Below are 17570 nucleotides of genomic sequence, written 5' to 3'. Positions count from 1 at the left end.
AAAAATCAACATAAAGCCTCCTGGCTTGCTGAAAATAGAAGTCTGGATAATTAAGATTAAATGCTGTGTTGTCAATTTGCTCCCCCACCTTAATTAGCTAGACGTGACAGGCTTTCAATCATCCTTTTCCACTTATTAGGGATATTCCATCAGCATGATTTTACCCACAGACACGAATGTAAGAGGTCTCACCTGTAGAAGAGCAAAACCCTGTATCATCCAGTTTTCCCAGAGCAAATTCCATGTTTTCCTTGTGAATAAACTCCTCACGCAATTGACTGGTATCGACTCATATCCATCAAATCCACACATGGTGTCCTCCGCATCCCTTGGTTCCTGGATTAAATCCGATCAAGTGTTGGTGGCCTGCTATACAATCCGTTAAAGCTGGCACAGTTCCTGTTGCAGTTTCTTGTTGGGGTTATACATCCACTCTGGACCTCTTTCCCAAGGCAGAGCTGGTGGGGTTGGACATGGTAGAGTGAGAATCCTGCTGTGTATGCCACACCTATGGTCTGCTGAGACTGTCTATATGCCTCCCTAGTTGTGGAGCCCTGGACGGTGTCTATGAACACCAGTCCCCTGCAGCTCCCCACGGATCCACCGGGCTGAGTAGTATCCCAATGCTGCCACCAAGTGTGGAGACACGGGGGTCAGTGGGTGCTCTCATCTGCTGGCCCAGCTGTCTTTAGAAAGACCACATGGACCAGGGGTCATCCAACTGAACGACCACTCTCTTTTAACATGGGCAAAACTCTACTCAGACAACACAGAGTGAGTTTAAAACAGTTTGGCAATACTTTGTTGAACTAAAAAAACAGATAGCTTATAGAATAGACCCAGCAAATACAGAAGATGGTGCAAAATTAGAGTCTCACCCTCCCGCTGACTCGCCGAGATTAAAGCAACTATTTCTTCAGAGCTTCCAGGGCCGACTACCCCCACTTGTGGCATGCACAGAGAAGAGGTCACAACAAGCGTAAGAAGCTGACCGAGAGCAGTGAGGTAAGTGGCCAGGTGACCCGATTATCCCAACCTGGATTCTTCAAGACGTCTCTGAGGGTTCAGCAATAGTCAATAGAGCAGATCTGTGTTCTTCCAGCTGGCGCTGTGGTCGACTAAGCTGACATTCTGTAGAATATTCCTGGCTGTGACTTTGTAAAGTCTCTCTGGATCTCCGGATCTCTTATTACAGAGGCATATCCACCTTATATAGTTCACAACTGTTGTCCTTTAAGCCATCATCCAGAGGTCAAGAAGGAGTGATGAGATTAACTTGCATTGTTTGAGTACTTAATCTACAGTATTTGCATAGTTTTTCCTCCTCTGTTTTGCAAGTCAACAAGCCACAGGGTCCCACACAATGATCAATGAACATATTATCAAATATCTATTGTTCAATTACCCTATGTCTCTATCCCTCAAATATAGCAATGAGCTTGCAGCAAACAGCAACTCCAGAGTCACATTCAGGCTAGTATGAACAATAGCCTGTGTTTCAATCAAGGAACAAACACATACCTAGAAAAGTCAACATACAGATAACAGTCTATGCCTCCTGTCTTACTGAAAATAGACGTCTGGATAATTAACATTAAAAGCTGTGTCGTCACAGGGCTTATTATACTGTATGGAGCAATATATGGGGTCTATCTACTATATAATTGTCTAAGGGGTGCTTCCGTCTGTCTGTCTGTCCTTCTGTCACGGTTATTCATTCGCTGATTGGTCTCGGCAGCTGCCTGTCATGGCTGCCGCGACCAATCAGCGACGGGCACAGTCCGGAAGAAAATGGCCGCTCCTTACTCCCCGCAGTCAGTGCCTGTCGCCCGCATACTCCCCTCCGGTCACCGCTAACACAGGGTTAATGCCGGCGGTAACGGACGGCGTTATGCCGTGGGTAACGCACTCCGTTACCGCCGCTATTAACCCTGTGTGTCCCCAACTTTTTACTATTGATGCTGTGTATACAGCATCAATAGAAAAACGATCTAATGTTAAAAAATAATAATAATAATAATAATAAAAAAAAAAACCTTATTCTCACATTCCACCGTCGCGTCCTCTCCTCGGCACTGCAAGCGGCAGGTTCTGCTTCCAAAGATGCTATGGGAGAAGGACCTTCCATGATGTCACGGTCATGTGACCGCAACGTCATGGAAGGTCCTGCGCTCATACCAATCCTGGGACCGGACACCGCACACAAGCGCCGGAACTACAACGGGCTCATCGGATGGTGAGTATGTTTCTTTTTTATTTTTTAACCTGTTACATACGTGACTGGGCAATATACTACCTGGCTGGGCAATATACTACGTGTCTGTGCTGCATACTACGTGACTGGGCAATATACTACATGGCTCTGTGCTGTATACTACATCGCTGTGCAATATACTACGTCGCTGTGCAATATACTACGTGGCTGGGCAATATACTACATGGCTCTGTGCTGTATATTACGTGGCTGTGCAATATACTAAGTGACTGGGCAATATACTACGTGGCTGGGCAATATACTACGTGGCTGGGCAATATACTACGTGGCTGGGCAATATACTACGTGGCTGGGCAATATACTACGTGGCTGGGCAATATACTACGTGGCTGGGCAATATACTACGTGGCTGGGCAATATACTACGTGGCTGTGCAATATACTACATCGCTGTGCAATATACTACGTGGCTGAGCAATACTCTACGTGGCTGGGCAATACTCTACGTGGCTGGGCAATACTCTACGTGGCTGGGCAATACTCTACGTGGCTGGGCAATATAGTACGTGGCTGGGCAATATACTATGTGTCTGGACAATATACTATGAGGACATGCATATTCTAGAATACCCGATGCGTTAGAATCGGGCCACCATCTAGTAATACTATATGGAGCATTATATGGGGCCTATTATACTGTATGGAACATTATATGGTGTTGATAGTAGCATATGGAGCAATATATGGGGCCCATAATACTGGACAGAGGACTATGTTGTGCCCAAAATACTATAAGGAGCACTATGTAGCGCAAATAATACTGTACAGCGGACTATGTGGTTCCCATAATACTGTACCGAGGACTATGTGGTGCCCATAATACTGTACAGAGGACTATGTGGTGCCCATAATACAGTATGGAGGAGTCTGTGGGGTCAATAATACTGTATGGAGGATTATGTAGTGCCAATAATATTGTATGGAGGACTATACTGTCAGGTCTAAATAAAAAGTCATCCAGCCTCGCTTATAGTAGTGACATCTAGCTTCCCTTATAGTAGTGACACCCAGCCCCTTATACTAGTGACACTCAGTCCCATTATATTAGTAACATTCAGCCTCCTTTATAATAGTGACATCCAACCTCCCTTATAGTAGTGACATCTAGCCTCCCTTATAGTATTGGCATTCAGACTCCCTTATAAGTGACATCCAGCACCCGTATACTAGTGACATCCATCCGATTTATATTAGTAACATCCAGCCCCCTTATAATAGTGACATCCAACCTCCCTTAAAATAATGATATCCAGCCCCCTTATATTAGTAACATCCAGCCCCTTTATATTAGTAGCATCCATCCCTTTATATTAGTAACATCCAGCACCCCTTATATTAGTAACATCCAACTCCTCCTTATAGCAGTGACATCCTGTCCCTCCCCCAAACTAGGGACATCCAGCCTCCATTATACTGGGGACATCCATAGCCCGCCAATCCTTGCATAATGACAGTCAATGCATCCCTTAGTGATTAAACCCAAGAGCATGTACCTTCCTTTGCCATCCACGTTCTTTATGTACATCCACGCCTTCCCACCTTAATCCTGCGCGTTATTCTTGCCATTCCCTCTATCCAGCAGCATAATCCCATCTCCAGCTCTTATCCCGACACCCCCAACAATCCAGAGCTGCTCTTCTGTGGTGGACAGCAGCAAACTAGGCCAGTCTTCAAGCAGATGCGCATGACATGCTGAGCCTCTGCTAGAGAATACAGGGAGTTTTTTTTTTGTTTGCTTTTAAAAGGACAGGACAGAGAGGGCTACTTGTAAAAGTCCCCATCTGAATCCCTGCTTTTTTATTGATTGTGGCTAGACCTGGTCCTACTGTACCGAGCTGGAGGACAACTGTAATCCGTACATAAGGGGCCTATAAAACAAGGGTCGGGGACCCATGCGTTACAGTATTTGAGAGATTGTCTCTTTTCATTTCGTAGATCGCTGGACAATACCTTCAAGTACTAAAAATGAAAATAAATATTTGATGCAATAGAAAAACAGAACTTAATATTTGGTAGATAAACCTTTGTTTGCAATTACAGAGATCAGATGTTTCCTGTAGTTCTTGACTATGTTTGCACACACTGCAGCAGGGATTTTGGCCCACTCCTCCATACAGATCTTCTCTAGGTCTTTCACTTTTTGGGGCTGTCGCTGGGCAACATTGAGTTTCGGCTCCCGCCAAAGATTTTCTATCGGGTTTAGGCCTGGAGACCGGCTAGGCCACTCCAAGACATTGAAATGCTTCTTACAGAGCCACTCCTTAGTTACCATGGCTGTGTGTTTTGGGTCATTGTCAAGCTGTGAGAACCACAATTATTGCTGGTTGGTAGGTGATCAAATACTTATTTCATGCAATAAAATTCAAATTAATTATGTAAAATCATACAATGTGATTTTCTGTTTTTTATTTTTAAATTCTGCTTCTCACAGTTGAAGTGTACCTACGCTAAAATTTACAGGCCTCTCCATTCTTTGTAGGTGGGAAAACTTGCAAAATCAGCAGTGCATCAAATTCTTATTTTCCCCCACTGTATGTGTCTATCTATTTATCTATCTATATATATATATATATATATATACACACACTAGATGGCGGCCCGATTCTAACGCATCAGGTATTCTAGAATATGCATGTCCACGTAGTATATTGCCCAGCCACGTAGTATATTGTCCAGCCACGTAGTATATTGTCCAGCCACGTAGTATATTGCAGTCACGTAGTATACAGCACAGAGCCACGTAGTATATTGCCCAGCCCACATAGTATATTGCCCAGCCACGTAGTATATTGCCCAGTCACGTACTGCCCAGCCACATAGTATATAGCACAGCCCACGTAGTACGGTATATTGCCCAGTCACGTAGTATATTGCCCAGCCACATAGTATATTGCCCAGTGACGTAGTATATTGCACAGCCCACGTAGTATATTGCCCAGCCACGTAGTATATTGCACAGCCACGTAGTATATTGCCCAGCCACGTAGTATATTGCCCAGTCACGTACTGCCCAGCCACATAGTATATAGCACAGCCCACGTAGTACGGTATATTGCCCAGTCACGTAGTATATTGCCCAGCCACATAGTATATTGCCCAGTGACGTAGTATATTGCACAGCCCACGTAGTATATTGCCCAGCCACGTAGTATATTGCACAGCCACGTAGTATATTGCCCAGCCACTTAGTATATTGCCCAGCCACTTAGTATATTGCCCAGCCACTTAGTATATTGCCCAGCCACTTAGTATATTGCCCAGCCACATAGTATATTGCCCAGCCACATAGTATATTGCCTAGCCACGTAGTATATTGCACAGCCCACGTAGTATATTGCCCAGCCACGTAGTATATTGCCCAGCCACGTAGTATATTGCCCAGCCACGTAGTATATAGCCCAGCCACGTAGTATATTGCCCAGCCACGTAGTATATTGCCCAGCGACATAGTATGTTGTCCAGCGACATAGTATATTGCCCAGCCACGTAGTATATTGCCCAGCCACGTAGTATATTGTCCAGCCACGTAGTATATTGCAGTCACGTAGTATATTGCAGTCACGTAGTATACAGCACAGAGCGACGTAGTATATTGCCCAGCCCACGTAGTATATTGCCCAGTCACGTATTGCCTAGCCACATAGTATATAGCACAGCCCACGTAGTACGGTATATTTCCCAGTCACGTAGTATATTGCCCAGCCACATAGTATATTGCCCAGTGACGTAGTATATTGCACAGCCCACGTAGTATATTGCCCAGCCACGTAATATATTCCACAGCCACGTAGTATATTGCCCAGCCACGTAGTATATTGCCCAGCCACGTAGTATATTGCCCAGCCACGTAGTATATTGCCCAACCACGTAGTATATTGCACAGCCACGTAGTATATTGCCCAGCCACGTAGTATATTGCCCAGCCACGTAGTATATTGCACAGCCACGTAATATATTGCCCAGCCACGTAGTATATTGCCCAACCACGTAGTATATTGCACAGCCACGTAATATATTGCCCAGCGACGGAGTATATTGCTCAGTCACGTAGTATATTGGCCAGCACAGAGCCACGTAGTATAGACTTAAAAAAAAAAATAAACATATACTCACCTACAGCCCGTTGAAGTCCTGCTATACTTACCATCCGCCGCCTTTGCCTCTCCTCGCCACGTTCCTGGGAGCGCTCCATTGCAAGCGGCAGCTTGCAGTCCCAGGGCTGGTGTGAGCAGGACCTATGATGACGTCGCGGTCACATGACCGTGATGTCACAGCAGGTCCTTGCCGCACACCAGCCCTGGGACGGGACCGGAAGCTGCCGATTGCAATGGAGCGGTCACAGGAGCGCGGCGAGGAGCGAGAAAAGCGGCGGAGGGTGAGTATACCAGGTTTTGTTTTTTTCTTATTATTTTTTTTTTTTACTATTGATGCTGCACAGGCAGCATCAATAGTAAATAGTTGGGGACACACAGGGTTAATAGCAGCGGTAAAGTAGTGCGTTACACCGCGGGCCGTTACCGCTGCCATTAACCCTGTGTGAGCGGTGGGGATTACGGAGCGGGCGCCGGGCAGTGAGTGCAGGGGAGTAGGGGAGGGACTAATCGGACTGTGGCCGTCGCTGATTGGTCGCGGCAGCCATGACAGGCAGCTGCCGAGACCAATCAGTGAACGAATAACCATGACAGAAGGACAGACAGACAGACGGAAGCACCCCTTAGACAATTATATATATACTAGATGGCAGCCCGATTCTAAAGAATCGGGAGTCTAGAATCCATATATACTTTATTTATTCAAATGTAAGAATAATACAATTAATAAATAATAGTAAGAAAGAACAAAAACAATAGGCAGTATATGGAGAAAACACCAAACAAAAGTTCAAAATTGGTGTGAAAATGTCACTGAACCACTTCACAACTAAATATATATAGTTTTGGTAAATGGTATTATCATTTTTTTGACGAAATTCGGCAGGAGCTTGAAGAGCAACGTCACTGGGCCCGCCTCCACGCAGTAGAAACTTGCTGTGAGGTAAAAATTCAAAAATCACACCAAAATGGCGGGCGGAGTGTGTCACAGTACGGCACGTTTCTGATTGGTCGCTCGCAGCAGGCGGCAACCAATCAGACACTGGACACTGTTGACGTCACTTAGCTCCGGACATTAGCTCCGGACATTAGCTCCGGACATTAGCTCCGGACAAAGCCACGGAAGTTGGCACAAATTGCAGGAAGTAGTATTCTAGGCAATTAATCTCCGGACATTAGCTCCGGACATTAGCTCCGGACAAAGCCACGGAAGTTGGCACAAATTGCAGGAAGTAGTATTCTAGGCAATTATATATTAGATATATATATATATACTAGATTGTGGCCCGATTCTAACGCATCGGGTATTCTAGAATATGCATGTCCCCGTAGTATATGGACAATGATGATTCCAGAATGCGCGGCAGACTGTGCCCGTCGCTGATTGGTCGAGGCAACCTTTATGACATCATCGTCGCCATGGCAACCATTATGACATCTACGTCGATACTGTGCCCATTGCTGAATCAGAAACGTGAGATGTCTACGTCCTTTATGACATCATCGTCGCTGTGCCCGTTGCTGATTGGTCGAGGCCTGGCGGCCTCGACCAATCAGACGCGGGATTTCTACGTCCTTTATGACATCATCGTCGCTGTGCCCGTTGCTGATTGGTCGAGGCCTGGCGGCCTCGACCAATCAGAGACGCGGGATTTCTACGTCGATGCTGTGCTGGTCTCTGATTGGTCGAGGCCGCCAGGCCCGATTCTAACGCATCGGGTATTCTAGAATATGCATGTCCCCGTAGTATATGGACAATGATGATTCCAGAATTCGCGGCAGACTGTGCCCGTCGCTGATTGGTCGAGGCAACCTTTATTACATCATCGTCGCCATGGCAACCATTATGACATCATCGTCGCTGTGCCCGTTGCTGATTGGTCGAGGCCTGGTGGCCTCGACCAATCAGAGAGCCGGGATTTCCAGGACAGACAGACAGAAAGACAGACAGACAGACAGACGGAAAAACCCTTAGGCAATTATATATATAGATATATATATATATAAATATTTAAGAAAAGAAAGATAGAGACAGAAACAGTGAGAAATAGCGAGAACAGTACTTACTTGCCTACAAGTGAGGCAAAAGGCTGCACCTGAAGTGACGTTCCCATCACAATAAGGAGATCAACTTTTTGGAAATCCTAGAAAGACAAGGAGGACTTAATCATTTCATATCGTACAAACAATTGTAACAATGATCTACTGTAAGGCTACTTTCACACATCAGGTTTTTACCGTTAGGCAGGATCCGGCAAATCTGTAAAAAAACGGATCCGTTGCAAATTGTGAAAAACTAGTATTACAGCTTTTTAAGGCCTCTTTCACACATCAGTTTTTTAGAATCAGTCACAATCTGTCAAAGTGTTGAAAAGACAGATCCTGTGCAGATTGTAAAAAACTGATGCACTGGGCCCGTTTTTTTTACGGATCCGTCGAAGCAGCTGCTGCCGGAAATTAGGAATATAGGTAGAGAGAGAGAGAAATTGATTTTCTCTGAATTGAAAAATGGGTTAAATTACAGGAATTAGAAATTCTTCCAGGCATGCTCAGTTTCAAAAAACGGAATCCGTCGTTGTCTGTTACTATGTCTGTTGTCTCCGGGCGACGGACACAGAATTTACGATGGATCCGTCAAACGACGGATGAAACGGAAGGCCATCCGTCACAATCTGTCACTAATACAAGTCTATGAGAAAAAAAAGGGATCCAGCAGCAATATTTGTTTGTTCCACAAATCGATGGATGGGATGACGGAAACCAAAAGACTGAAGTGTGAAAGAGGCCTAAGAGGTTAAAAAAGTTGTCTCTTTGTCAGAAAATTCAGGTTTCCTAAAGCCTCAGTTGGCACTCTCAAGTCCAATAATTTCTATACAGCAGTTAGCTGCTCCCCTCACTCACCCTCTTAGCTCCTGATGGTTCTCTTATCTGTCCTGCAGAATGACAATCCCACCCCCCAGCATCAGAAGCTTCTACAGAAGTTCTCCTAATCACTGCTCTCAAGTTACTGAGCCCTGTGCTTGTTCACAGTACCTGTTATCTACTGTATATATGTAAACAGAACAAGCACGGACAAACTGTCATCCCTCTCAGCGCTGTGTCACTAATTTGTCACGTACCTGCTCTCAGCACATGACTTGGGGGTTGTGCCTGCAAGGGTAAATCTATCTCCCCTCTCTCAGTCCAGCATTCAACCTCTGTCCTATGCTGTAATGGGAGCATAAATCACACACCCGCTCATACACGCTGCCACCACTCACCAAATACACGGGCGATGAGTCCCGGAAATTACTAATACTGTCTACCACTCATACGGATCATACAGTTTAAGGCTATGGATTCTTTTAGAACATTCAAGGTTCAACTTGTTAAAGTTTTATGCTTTAATACAAAAAAGATTCAGGGCTTACAGTAAAGAAAAAGGTATAAAAATATGATAAAAAGACATACAAATATGCAAAAACAGTTATAAAATAAAGGGAGAAAACTTACAGAAATCCTAACTTTGCAGTCTGCTTTCTGCTCCCTGAGGGTAGGATGAATATAGACTGGATCACATCAGCTTCCCAGGCTGCCCTCACATGTGAACACGATTCTATGTATACAGGCCTAATTTATAGCTTTACTCTGGAGGTCAGATTTCTAGGCCAGCCCCCAAGGTTAATATCATAATTGCTTGTTTTTGATTGGACCGCGGCCACCGCTACAATGAATATATTACACTGGGGAACACAATTTTTTAGGAGTTAGGTCAGACAACTGTTCTTAACTAATTTTTGGATGCTGAATCCAGAAATGATCTCAGTTTTTCTCTATCACGTCAAGCTTTTGAACTATAGGATTTTTGTCTTCTCAAAAATATGTAAACTACTGTACCTAAAAAGTGTTTTTTTTTTAAAATAGTACAAATAGGCATTTACGACGAGAGGAAGAAGGAGCAGACATGATCTGAAACAAAGGAAATATGTACATATGTAAATAAAACACTGAGATGGAAAGTTACAAGCTTTGAAAACTAACAAAGAAAAAAAATCATAAAAGATATATAAATTACAACTAAGCACCCAATGTAAAGAGAAAAGCTATCACAAATCCTATTTATTCCTACTATGATAAATTTTTTGTGTAAAGATATTGATAATTATGACGTATTGGGAGCTACACACACCTCTCACCACACTGTCTTAGTTGTGACTACTCTTACAAGTTGCCACGTAGCTCTATATGAGTCGAATTGTAATCAGATAACAAGTCTTATTACAGATATCAGTGCAATTGTGCTTCTCTGGCAGGTAAGTTGTGGAGGAAAAACTTGACGTGCTAGAAAAAAAACTGACTACATTTTTGGAATCAGCATGCCAATTTTAGTATAAATCAGCTCAAAAACCTAACTCAACAGAAAATGTTTTTCAAATTGTTCCCCAGTGTTATTTGCGCTGAGATTCCCTGTGTAAAGGTTCTCACAGATAGATGGTGTCAGGCTGTAATTGACATCTCTCTTCAAAGAGCTAGAAGGTGTCAAATGTTTCCCTTCATCTTGGTTCACAGCACGACCGCCTGGCGAGAGTGGAGACAGTAGTCTGCCTTCTCAAGATATGTATGCTGTGACCTTTGTGAGGCCTGCAGGTTCAGGACAGATGTTCAACTACTGCTAGTTACACATATAACCCTATATCACTACACACATATAGATATATACATATTTCACCACACAAACCAATAATGTTCAACAGATGAATGAAGCTGCTCACCACAACCACCAAGCAGTCAGGGAGTAAGGACACTGTAAGACAACTGCATACCTCTTAGCTACTCAAGAGACAACTTGAGAATACTCTTTAATGGGGTTGTTCAGGATCATCAGAAAATGGTCTGTTTTTTCTTCCAGAAACAGCGCCATGTCTGTGTATTGGCTGTGAACGATACTGCAGCTCAGATTTAATTGCTTGAACGAAGGTGAAACACCAGAGTCCATAAACATACATGGTGCTGTTTCAGAACATAAAGTTGACCTCCTTTTCTTATAGAAAGCTGTATACTGTATGTGAGTGTCTCTCTCCTTTTTTACATATTATACCCAGAACTATCAACTTACAGATTTTAAGGCAGAGAAGAATCGGGGTGGCAAGCTTTCTCCAAAAAACACAATATCTGAAAGGAAGCATTCAGAATCATTAAACAAGCTCGTCTAAGCCCAAAGTTTACTTCTGTATGTTTGTTATTGGGGAACATTTTAGCATCATATTGAGTCAATTCTGCAGAAGCAGAAACATCTCTGTAATCAATTAGGCCATACTGGTGAATTTCATTCCCTTCATTGACGGGCCCATCTCTTTGAAGGGGTTGTCCCCTTTCAAATATTTTTACCAGAGGGTCATTGATGTATAAAATAAGAAACTGAGTTTTACTTAAACACACACTTCCCAAACCCCACCACCACCCGCCACCCAGATCCAGTGCTTCCAATGCACTGCTGCCCTGGTCATTGATGATTGGCTGCAGGGTAAAATTATATTGAAAGAGCTGCTGCCAATCATTAAGCTCAATGGCTCTGATGATACTGGTTGGCACAAGCCGCTAAGCTCAGTGACTGGCTGCAGTGCTGACAATAACACATTACCACTGAAGCCATTCAACAAAGACTAGACCAGTAACACAGAGACAGTAGTTGGCCTGGGGAGAGCAAGTGTAGATCAGTTTCTAATTTTTTACAACACTGAGCTTGTAGGATCAAAATAAATGAAAGGGGGTCAACATTTTTAAAAAATCCTTACATTAGGGGATAACTTACTGATCCCTGTTGTTCAAATTGCTGAGAACACCGATTCCAAGAAATGTGCTCTGTCTGAATGGAGCCGAGCTGAAGCATGTGCACCACCATTCTATTCATTCCTTATGGGACTGCTTAGACTAGTACAGAGCTCAGCAAATTTTTATCCAACGGTCCCATAGAGAATGAATGAAGCAGCGGTACATAAGGCAGACCAACACTCCATTCAGATGACGTTCAGGATCCCTGGAACCTCCAGTAATTAAAAAGTTACACCCTGTGAATACAGAATTACTTATATATTTTGCATAATGCCACTGATTTGTTATAGTGTGTTAATACATGCCAGTTTTAATATATTCTCACAGCAATATTTTGTCTTTACTTTTGTAGAACCTGCACATATGAATACATACATAGGTGTTTCCAAGACTTTCATTGATAACCTACTCATGGGATATAAGATCGTTGGGTCTGTGACGCCCGATACCCCTATTAATCAGGTCATATCTGCCGCCACAGAGGCCGGATATAAGCAATGCACGGAACAGAACACTGAAGCTTTGTACTTTGTTTTGTGGCCACTGCTGAATATTGTAGTTTAAAGCTTCATGCACTCAGTAGCACTTTGTATCATACAGATCCTGGCTGGTGACAGCTTCATGCAGCCCTATTTATTATCATAACCATATCCTACAAGCACTTTGTACCTATTATGTCCCCCCTATTTCTTTACAGATTGCTAGCTCTCGTGAGCAGGACCCTCAATCCTGTTTGAATTGAGTTGTGTTACTCTGTAATATCTGATCTTGTTTTGTACATGTAAATTCTGAATAGTAAAGTGCTGCGGAACATGTTAGCGCTATAGAAATATAATTATTATGTAGTGTTCCACCAATCTCATATTTATAACCTATCCTACACACATCCCCTTTAAAAGGTAGATAATGCCTTTAAACGTGCATCTGAAAAGTCTTACCTGGTTTAACCAAGCTGTTACACTTATCACATTTCGGGATCAGATCAGAGAAGATCTTTTCTGAAAGAAAGCATCAAAATCCTTATTTTCCAGGGCTTCAGACATAAGCCCCGACTGAGCCACTAAGAGTAGTCTAAAACACAATGTGAACACAGCCGTAGTCCTTTAGTACTGCATGTGTTTTGGAGTATAACCTCTTAACCCCTTAATGACCGCAGATACACCTTTTCACGGCGGCAATTAAGGGTACTTAAACCACAGCGCTGTTAATGAATTAGCTAATTTTCCCCCAAAGTCAGAATTTCTCTGGGGTCTCGGCTACATGATTTGGGTCGGTTTTTACCGACCCCGGTGTTGCGATTGCCGTTATTAATGGTATAACGGCAACTGTCAAAAAAAAAAAAAATCAGATTCTCCATTTAATTTCTCTCTCCTCTGATGTGATTGCACACTAGAGGAGAAATAGGATCCCCCAATTGTGCCCCCCCTGTACCTCTGGAGTCCAGGAATCCCCCCGTGATGCCCCCCTTGTGTCTTCTTCTGGGAGAAAATGGCGGGCGCATGCGCAGTGCGCCCACTGCGATCTGCCGGCTGGCATCAATAGGAAAATTTCCTATTGGTTAATTTTTATCACTGTGATGCACACTATCACAGTGATCAAAATAAAAAAATAGTAAATAAACCCCCCCTTTATCACTCCCTTAGTTAGGGAAAAATAATTATATTAAAAAAATAAATTTATTTCCATTTTTTCCATTAGGGTTAGAGTTGGGCTAAAGTGAGTTGGGTTAGGGATAGAAGTGTGTTGGGGTTAAGGTTGTGGTTAGGGTTAGGATTAGGGTTAGGGGTGTGTTGTGCTTAGGGTTGTGGTTAGGGTTGGTATTAGGGTTAGGGGTGTGTTGTGCTTAGGGTTATGGCTAGGGTTGGGATTAGGGTTATGGTTGGGATTAGGGTTAGGTGTGTGTTGGGGTTAGGGTTGGAGTTAGAATTGGTGAGTTTCCACTGTTTAGGTACATCAGGGGGTTTCCAAACGCGACATGGCGCCATCATTGATTCCAGCCAATTTTACGTTCAAAAAGTCAAACGGCACTCCTCCCCTTCTGAGCTCTGCCATGCGCTCAAACATGTGGCTTTCCCCCACATATGGGGTATTGGTGTACTCAGGAGAAATTGCCCAAACAAATTTTGTGGTCCATTTTCTCCTGATACCCTTGTGAAAATTAATGGTTATATTATTGGTTATATTAATGTTAATGGTTATATTAACTAATTATTAATTAATAATATATTATTAATTAATATAATAATTAATAATATATTAATTAACTAATATATTAATTAATTACATTAATTAAAATTAATGGTTATATTAAATAATTAATTAATTAATTAATATAAGTCATATCAAAGAATTTTTACCAATAACATGAAGCATAATACAGTATGTCACAAATAAACAATCTCAGAATCACCGGGATCCGTTGAAGCGTTCCAGAGTTATAACCACATAAAGTGACAGTGGTCAGAATTGTAAAAACTGGTCATTAAAGGGAGTCTGTCACCTCAAATATCTTATATGAGCTAAGGCCAGCAGCATCAGGGGCTTATCTACAGGAGACAACAGGAGATTATATTATACTCACCCAGGGGCGGTCCCGCTGCGGTCCGGTCCGATGGGCGTCACGGTCCAGGTCCGGCGCCTCCTATCTTCATACGATGACGTCCTCTTCTTGTCTCTCTGACCTTTCCCGGCGCCTGCGCGCACTGCAGTACGCAGTGCCCTCAACAGAGCAGACAAAGTACGCCTGCTCCAGAGCCGTAGACAAGAAGAGGACGTCATTGTATGAAGATGGGAGGCCCCGGACCGCAACGCCCATCGGACCCGGACCGCCCCTGGGTGAGTATAATATAACTTGTTTTTCTTATCTTTCAGGTTACATCGGGGCTTATCTACAGCATTACAGAATACTGTAGATAAGCCCCTGATGCCGGTGGCCTTAGCTCATATACGATTTTTGGGGTGACAGATTCCCTTTAAGCAGCAAATTGGCTCTGTCACTAAGGGGTTAAAGACTGGGAAAAATTTTTATTTTTTCCTCCCCTTCTGTCGAGGGGTAACCTTTTTTCATTTCCTCGTCCACATAGTAGTAGTATGAAGGCTTGTTTTTTATGCAGGACAAGATGTAGTTTTGAATGACTGCATTCATTTTAACACCCAATGTACTTGTAAAATTGTGAAGAGAATGCAATTCTGCTGTTATATTTTTACAGTGTTCATTCTCTGGTAAAAATGACTTTGAAACAAGATTTTCTGGGTCACAACAATTATAACAGTAGCGAACTTGCATAGTTTAAGTAGTAAAAAACAAATTCAAAAGCTTGCAAAAAAAAAAAAAAAAATTGGGGAGAGCCATGTCGTCATTTTCAGGGAGGTGTGGTGGCCATAAAACTGTAAATCTGCAGTTTTGATCTTTTTGTTATTACTCCTTTTACCCTACAGGTTAATCATTAAGTTTTGATAAATCGAACTTTAACATACATGGCAATAACAAATAGTTTTTTTCGTAATTTCTTTATTTTTAATGGGGAAAAAGCGGGGCAATTCGAATTTTTAGATTTTTATATTTTTTTTTTAGAAAGTCTTTGTACGGCGCTTGATCAGATCACTTATAAAACATACTGCGATACCACATATTGAAGTATATGGTGAAAATCTCCTTTGAAGAGCAGCCTGTGACTTAGGTTCATAGGAGTACCAAGATGGCAGTGATGTAGGCCTTCAGCAGGTCTATTGGAGCAGGGGCATGCGAACACTGCTGTCAGAGATTGATATTGGTGTAAAAATGGTTAACAGCAGCGGACAGAGCTCCGCTCTGATACGTAGACACAGAAGTCAGCTACATAATGTAGCCGGAATCTGACAAGTATGGGGACAGCTCAGAACTGCGATCACTCCCAGAACTACATACATGTGTGCGATTTTGTCTTAAGGGGTTAAAGACAAAGAAATATTTTGGACTCTGTGTGGTTTATAGACAACTTAGATGAGGAGATAATAAAATACCTTTCATCCAGGAAAGTGGATACTCGGCTCTACATAATGTCCCAATGCAGTGGGAGGTGTGGAAAGTTCCATGAGCCTCGACTAGGTCATCAGAAGACAGGCCGGCCACTCTCTCCAAAGTATCGATGTTCTGTGCGAAGAGGAAAAAATTATTGGGTCTGTGCAGTCATCCATCAGTAATGAGCGCAGCAGTGAGAATACCTGAGTGTAGCAGCGAAGAAACAGACCCTTTTCTTTCATTAGTCGCATGAAATAATGGCAAATAGTTGGCTGAAAGGGAAGAAAACGCGTTAGTGGCAGTTGTAAGGTAAATTAAGGAATAACATGGATGTGCAGGGCATTTACCTCCGTTTCATCCACATTTTAGGAGATTCCATTAGCCACGGCATGCTACCCACAAGGGATGATACTTACAATATACCAGGACTGGTTACCCATAAAGTAAACTGTACATACCATACAGACACCGGCTGCCATAAGAACAGGATTTAATTCATCATCTTAACATTTTGCTTCCTTAGTCACAGGAATCATCGTGTACAAACACACTAAATTTTGTGTGGGCAAAAATGGTGACTGCAGAGAGATGATAGACCAGCCATAGGCTGCCAGTCGTGGGTCCTGGTGGCAGCAGGGCGTCATATGATCAAATTGTATTGAGCGTTTCTACTCATACAGAAGCACTAACTAGCACCACCTAGGGGTCTGATTAGAGAAGGTAGATCAGAAATGATCGTTTTCACCTACAATTCTACCAGATGAGATATAAATTGGAAGATTTGGGCAGATTTATGGGCACATTACTATACTAATTAATATTGAATCAGCCGTCATTTTAGATACAAATATAATATATACAGTATAAGTGTCCGATATGGATCTGTCAGATAGGAAAGGAAGTGAGTGTGGATGCTACACACCCGGTACGATAGTGGTTATACTACATAGTAAACCGTCACTCCCTACTGATTAGTACTGGAAGGCTCACATGGACTGACCTTGAATTGTCCTGGGTACAGCTCTCTAGCCAAAGCAAAGAATGGTTCTGGGTTTTGCTGCAAGAAAGAGAACATATAAGTTTAACAGAAGTATAAAGATCTCACATTGGCGACTTTACCCTAACCCCTGGAGATATTGATGTCATAGAGGGGCTTCTACTCTTGGGACAATGAATCAGAGCAGAGATTCACAGGCACATGTTCGCAGCTACACTGGCAGATCTAAACAGATGGATCCCTAAACATTTAATGATTTAGAGAGCAAGTTGTCCTCATTAGTTCAATATAATGACAACTGATCTGTGACTTATACATAAGCCTTCATCTAGCGCTTATCCACGAGTGTTGCTATGGTCATGATCACAACTATCATTTAGGGGAGACCGTAAATGAT

At 42.9% G+C, this 17570-nt stretch overlaps 1 protein-coding gene across 1 annotated transcript in view; it reads right to left on the bottom strand.

Annotated features, from left to right (window-relative positions):
* Window positions 1–17570, bottom strand: part of SIRT2 (sirtuin 2) — a 45300-nt gene that overhangs the window by 19966 nt on the left and 7764 nt on the right. The window contains exons 7-12 of the mRNA XM_069761691.1: window positions 17177–17233; window positions 16380–16448; window positions 16179–16308; window positions 13115–13174; window positions 11461–11516; window positions 8433–8509 (exon numbers count right to left, since the gene is read on the bottom strand). Of these exons, the coding sequence (XP_069617792.1) occupies window positions 8433–8509; window positions 11461–11516; window positions 13115–13174; window positions 16179–16308; window positions 16380–16448; window positions 17177–17233 (449 nt within the window). The remainder of the gene's footprint in view (window positions 1–8432; window positions 8510–11460; window positions 11517–13114; window positions 13175–16178; window positions 16309–16379; window positions 16449–17176; window positions 17234–17570) is intronic.

This window comes from Ranitomeya imitator, chromosome 3, assembly GCF_032444005.1.
Source record: "Ranitomeya imitator isolate aRanImi1 chromosome 3, aRanImi1.pri, whole genome shotgun sequence".
In the NCBI taxonomy this organism is placed as follows: domain Eukaryota; kingdom Metazoa; phylum Chordata; class Amphibia; order Anura; family Dendrobatidae; genus Ranitomeya; species Ranitomeya imitator.
Note: the sequence above shows the minus strand (reverse complement) of the source record. Positions and strands in the feature narration are given on the sequence as shown.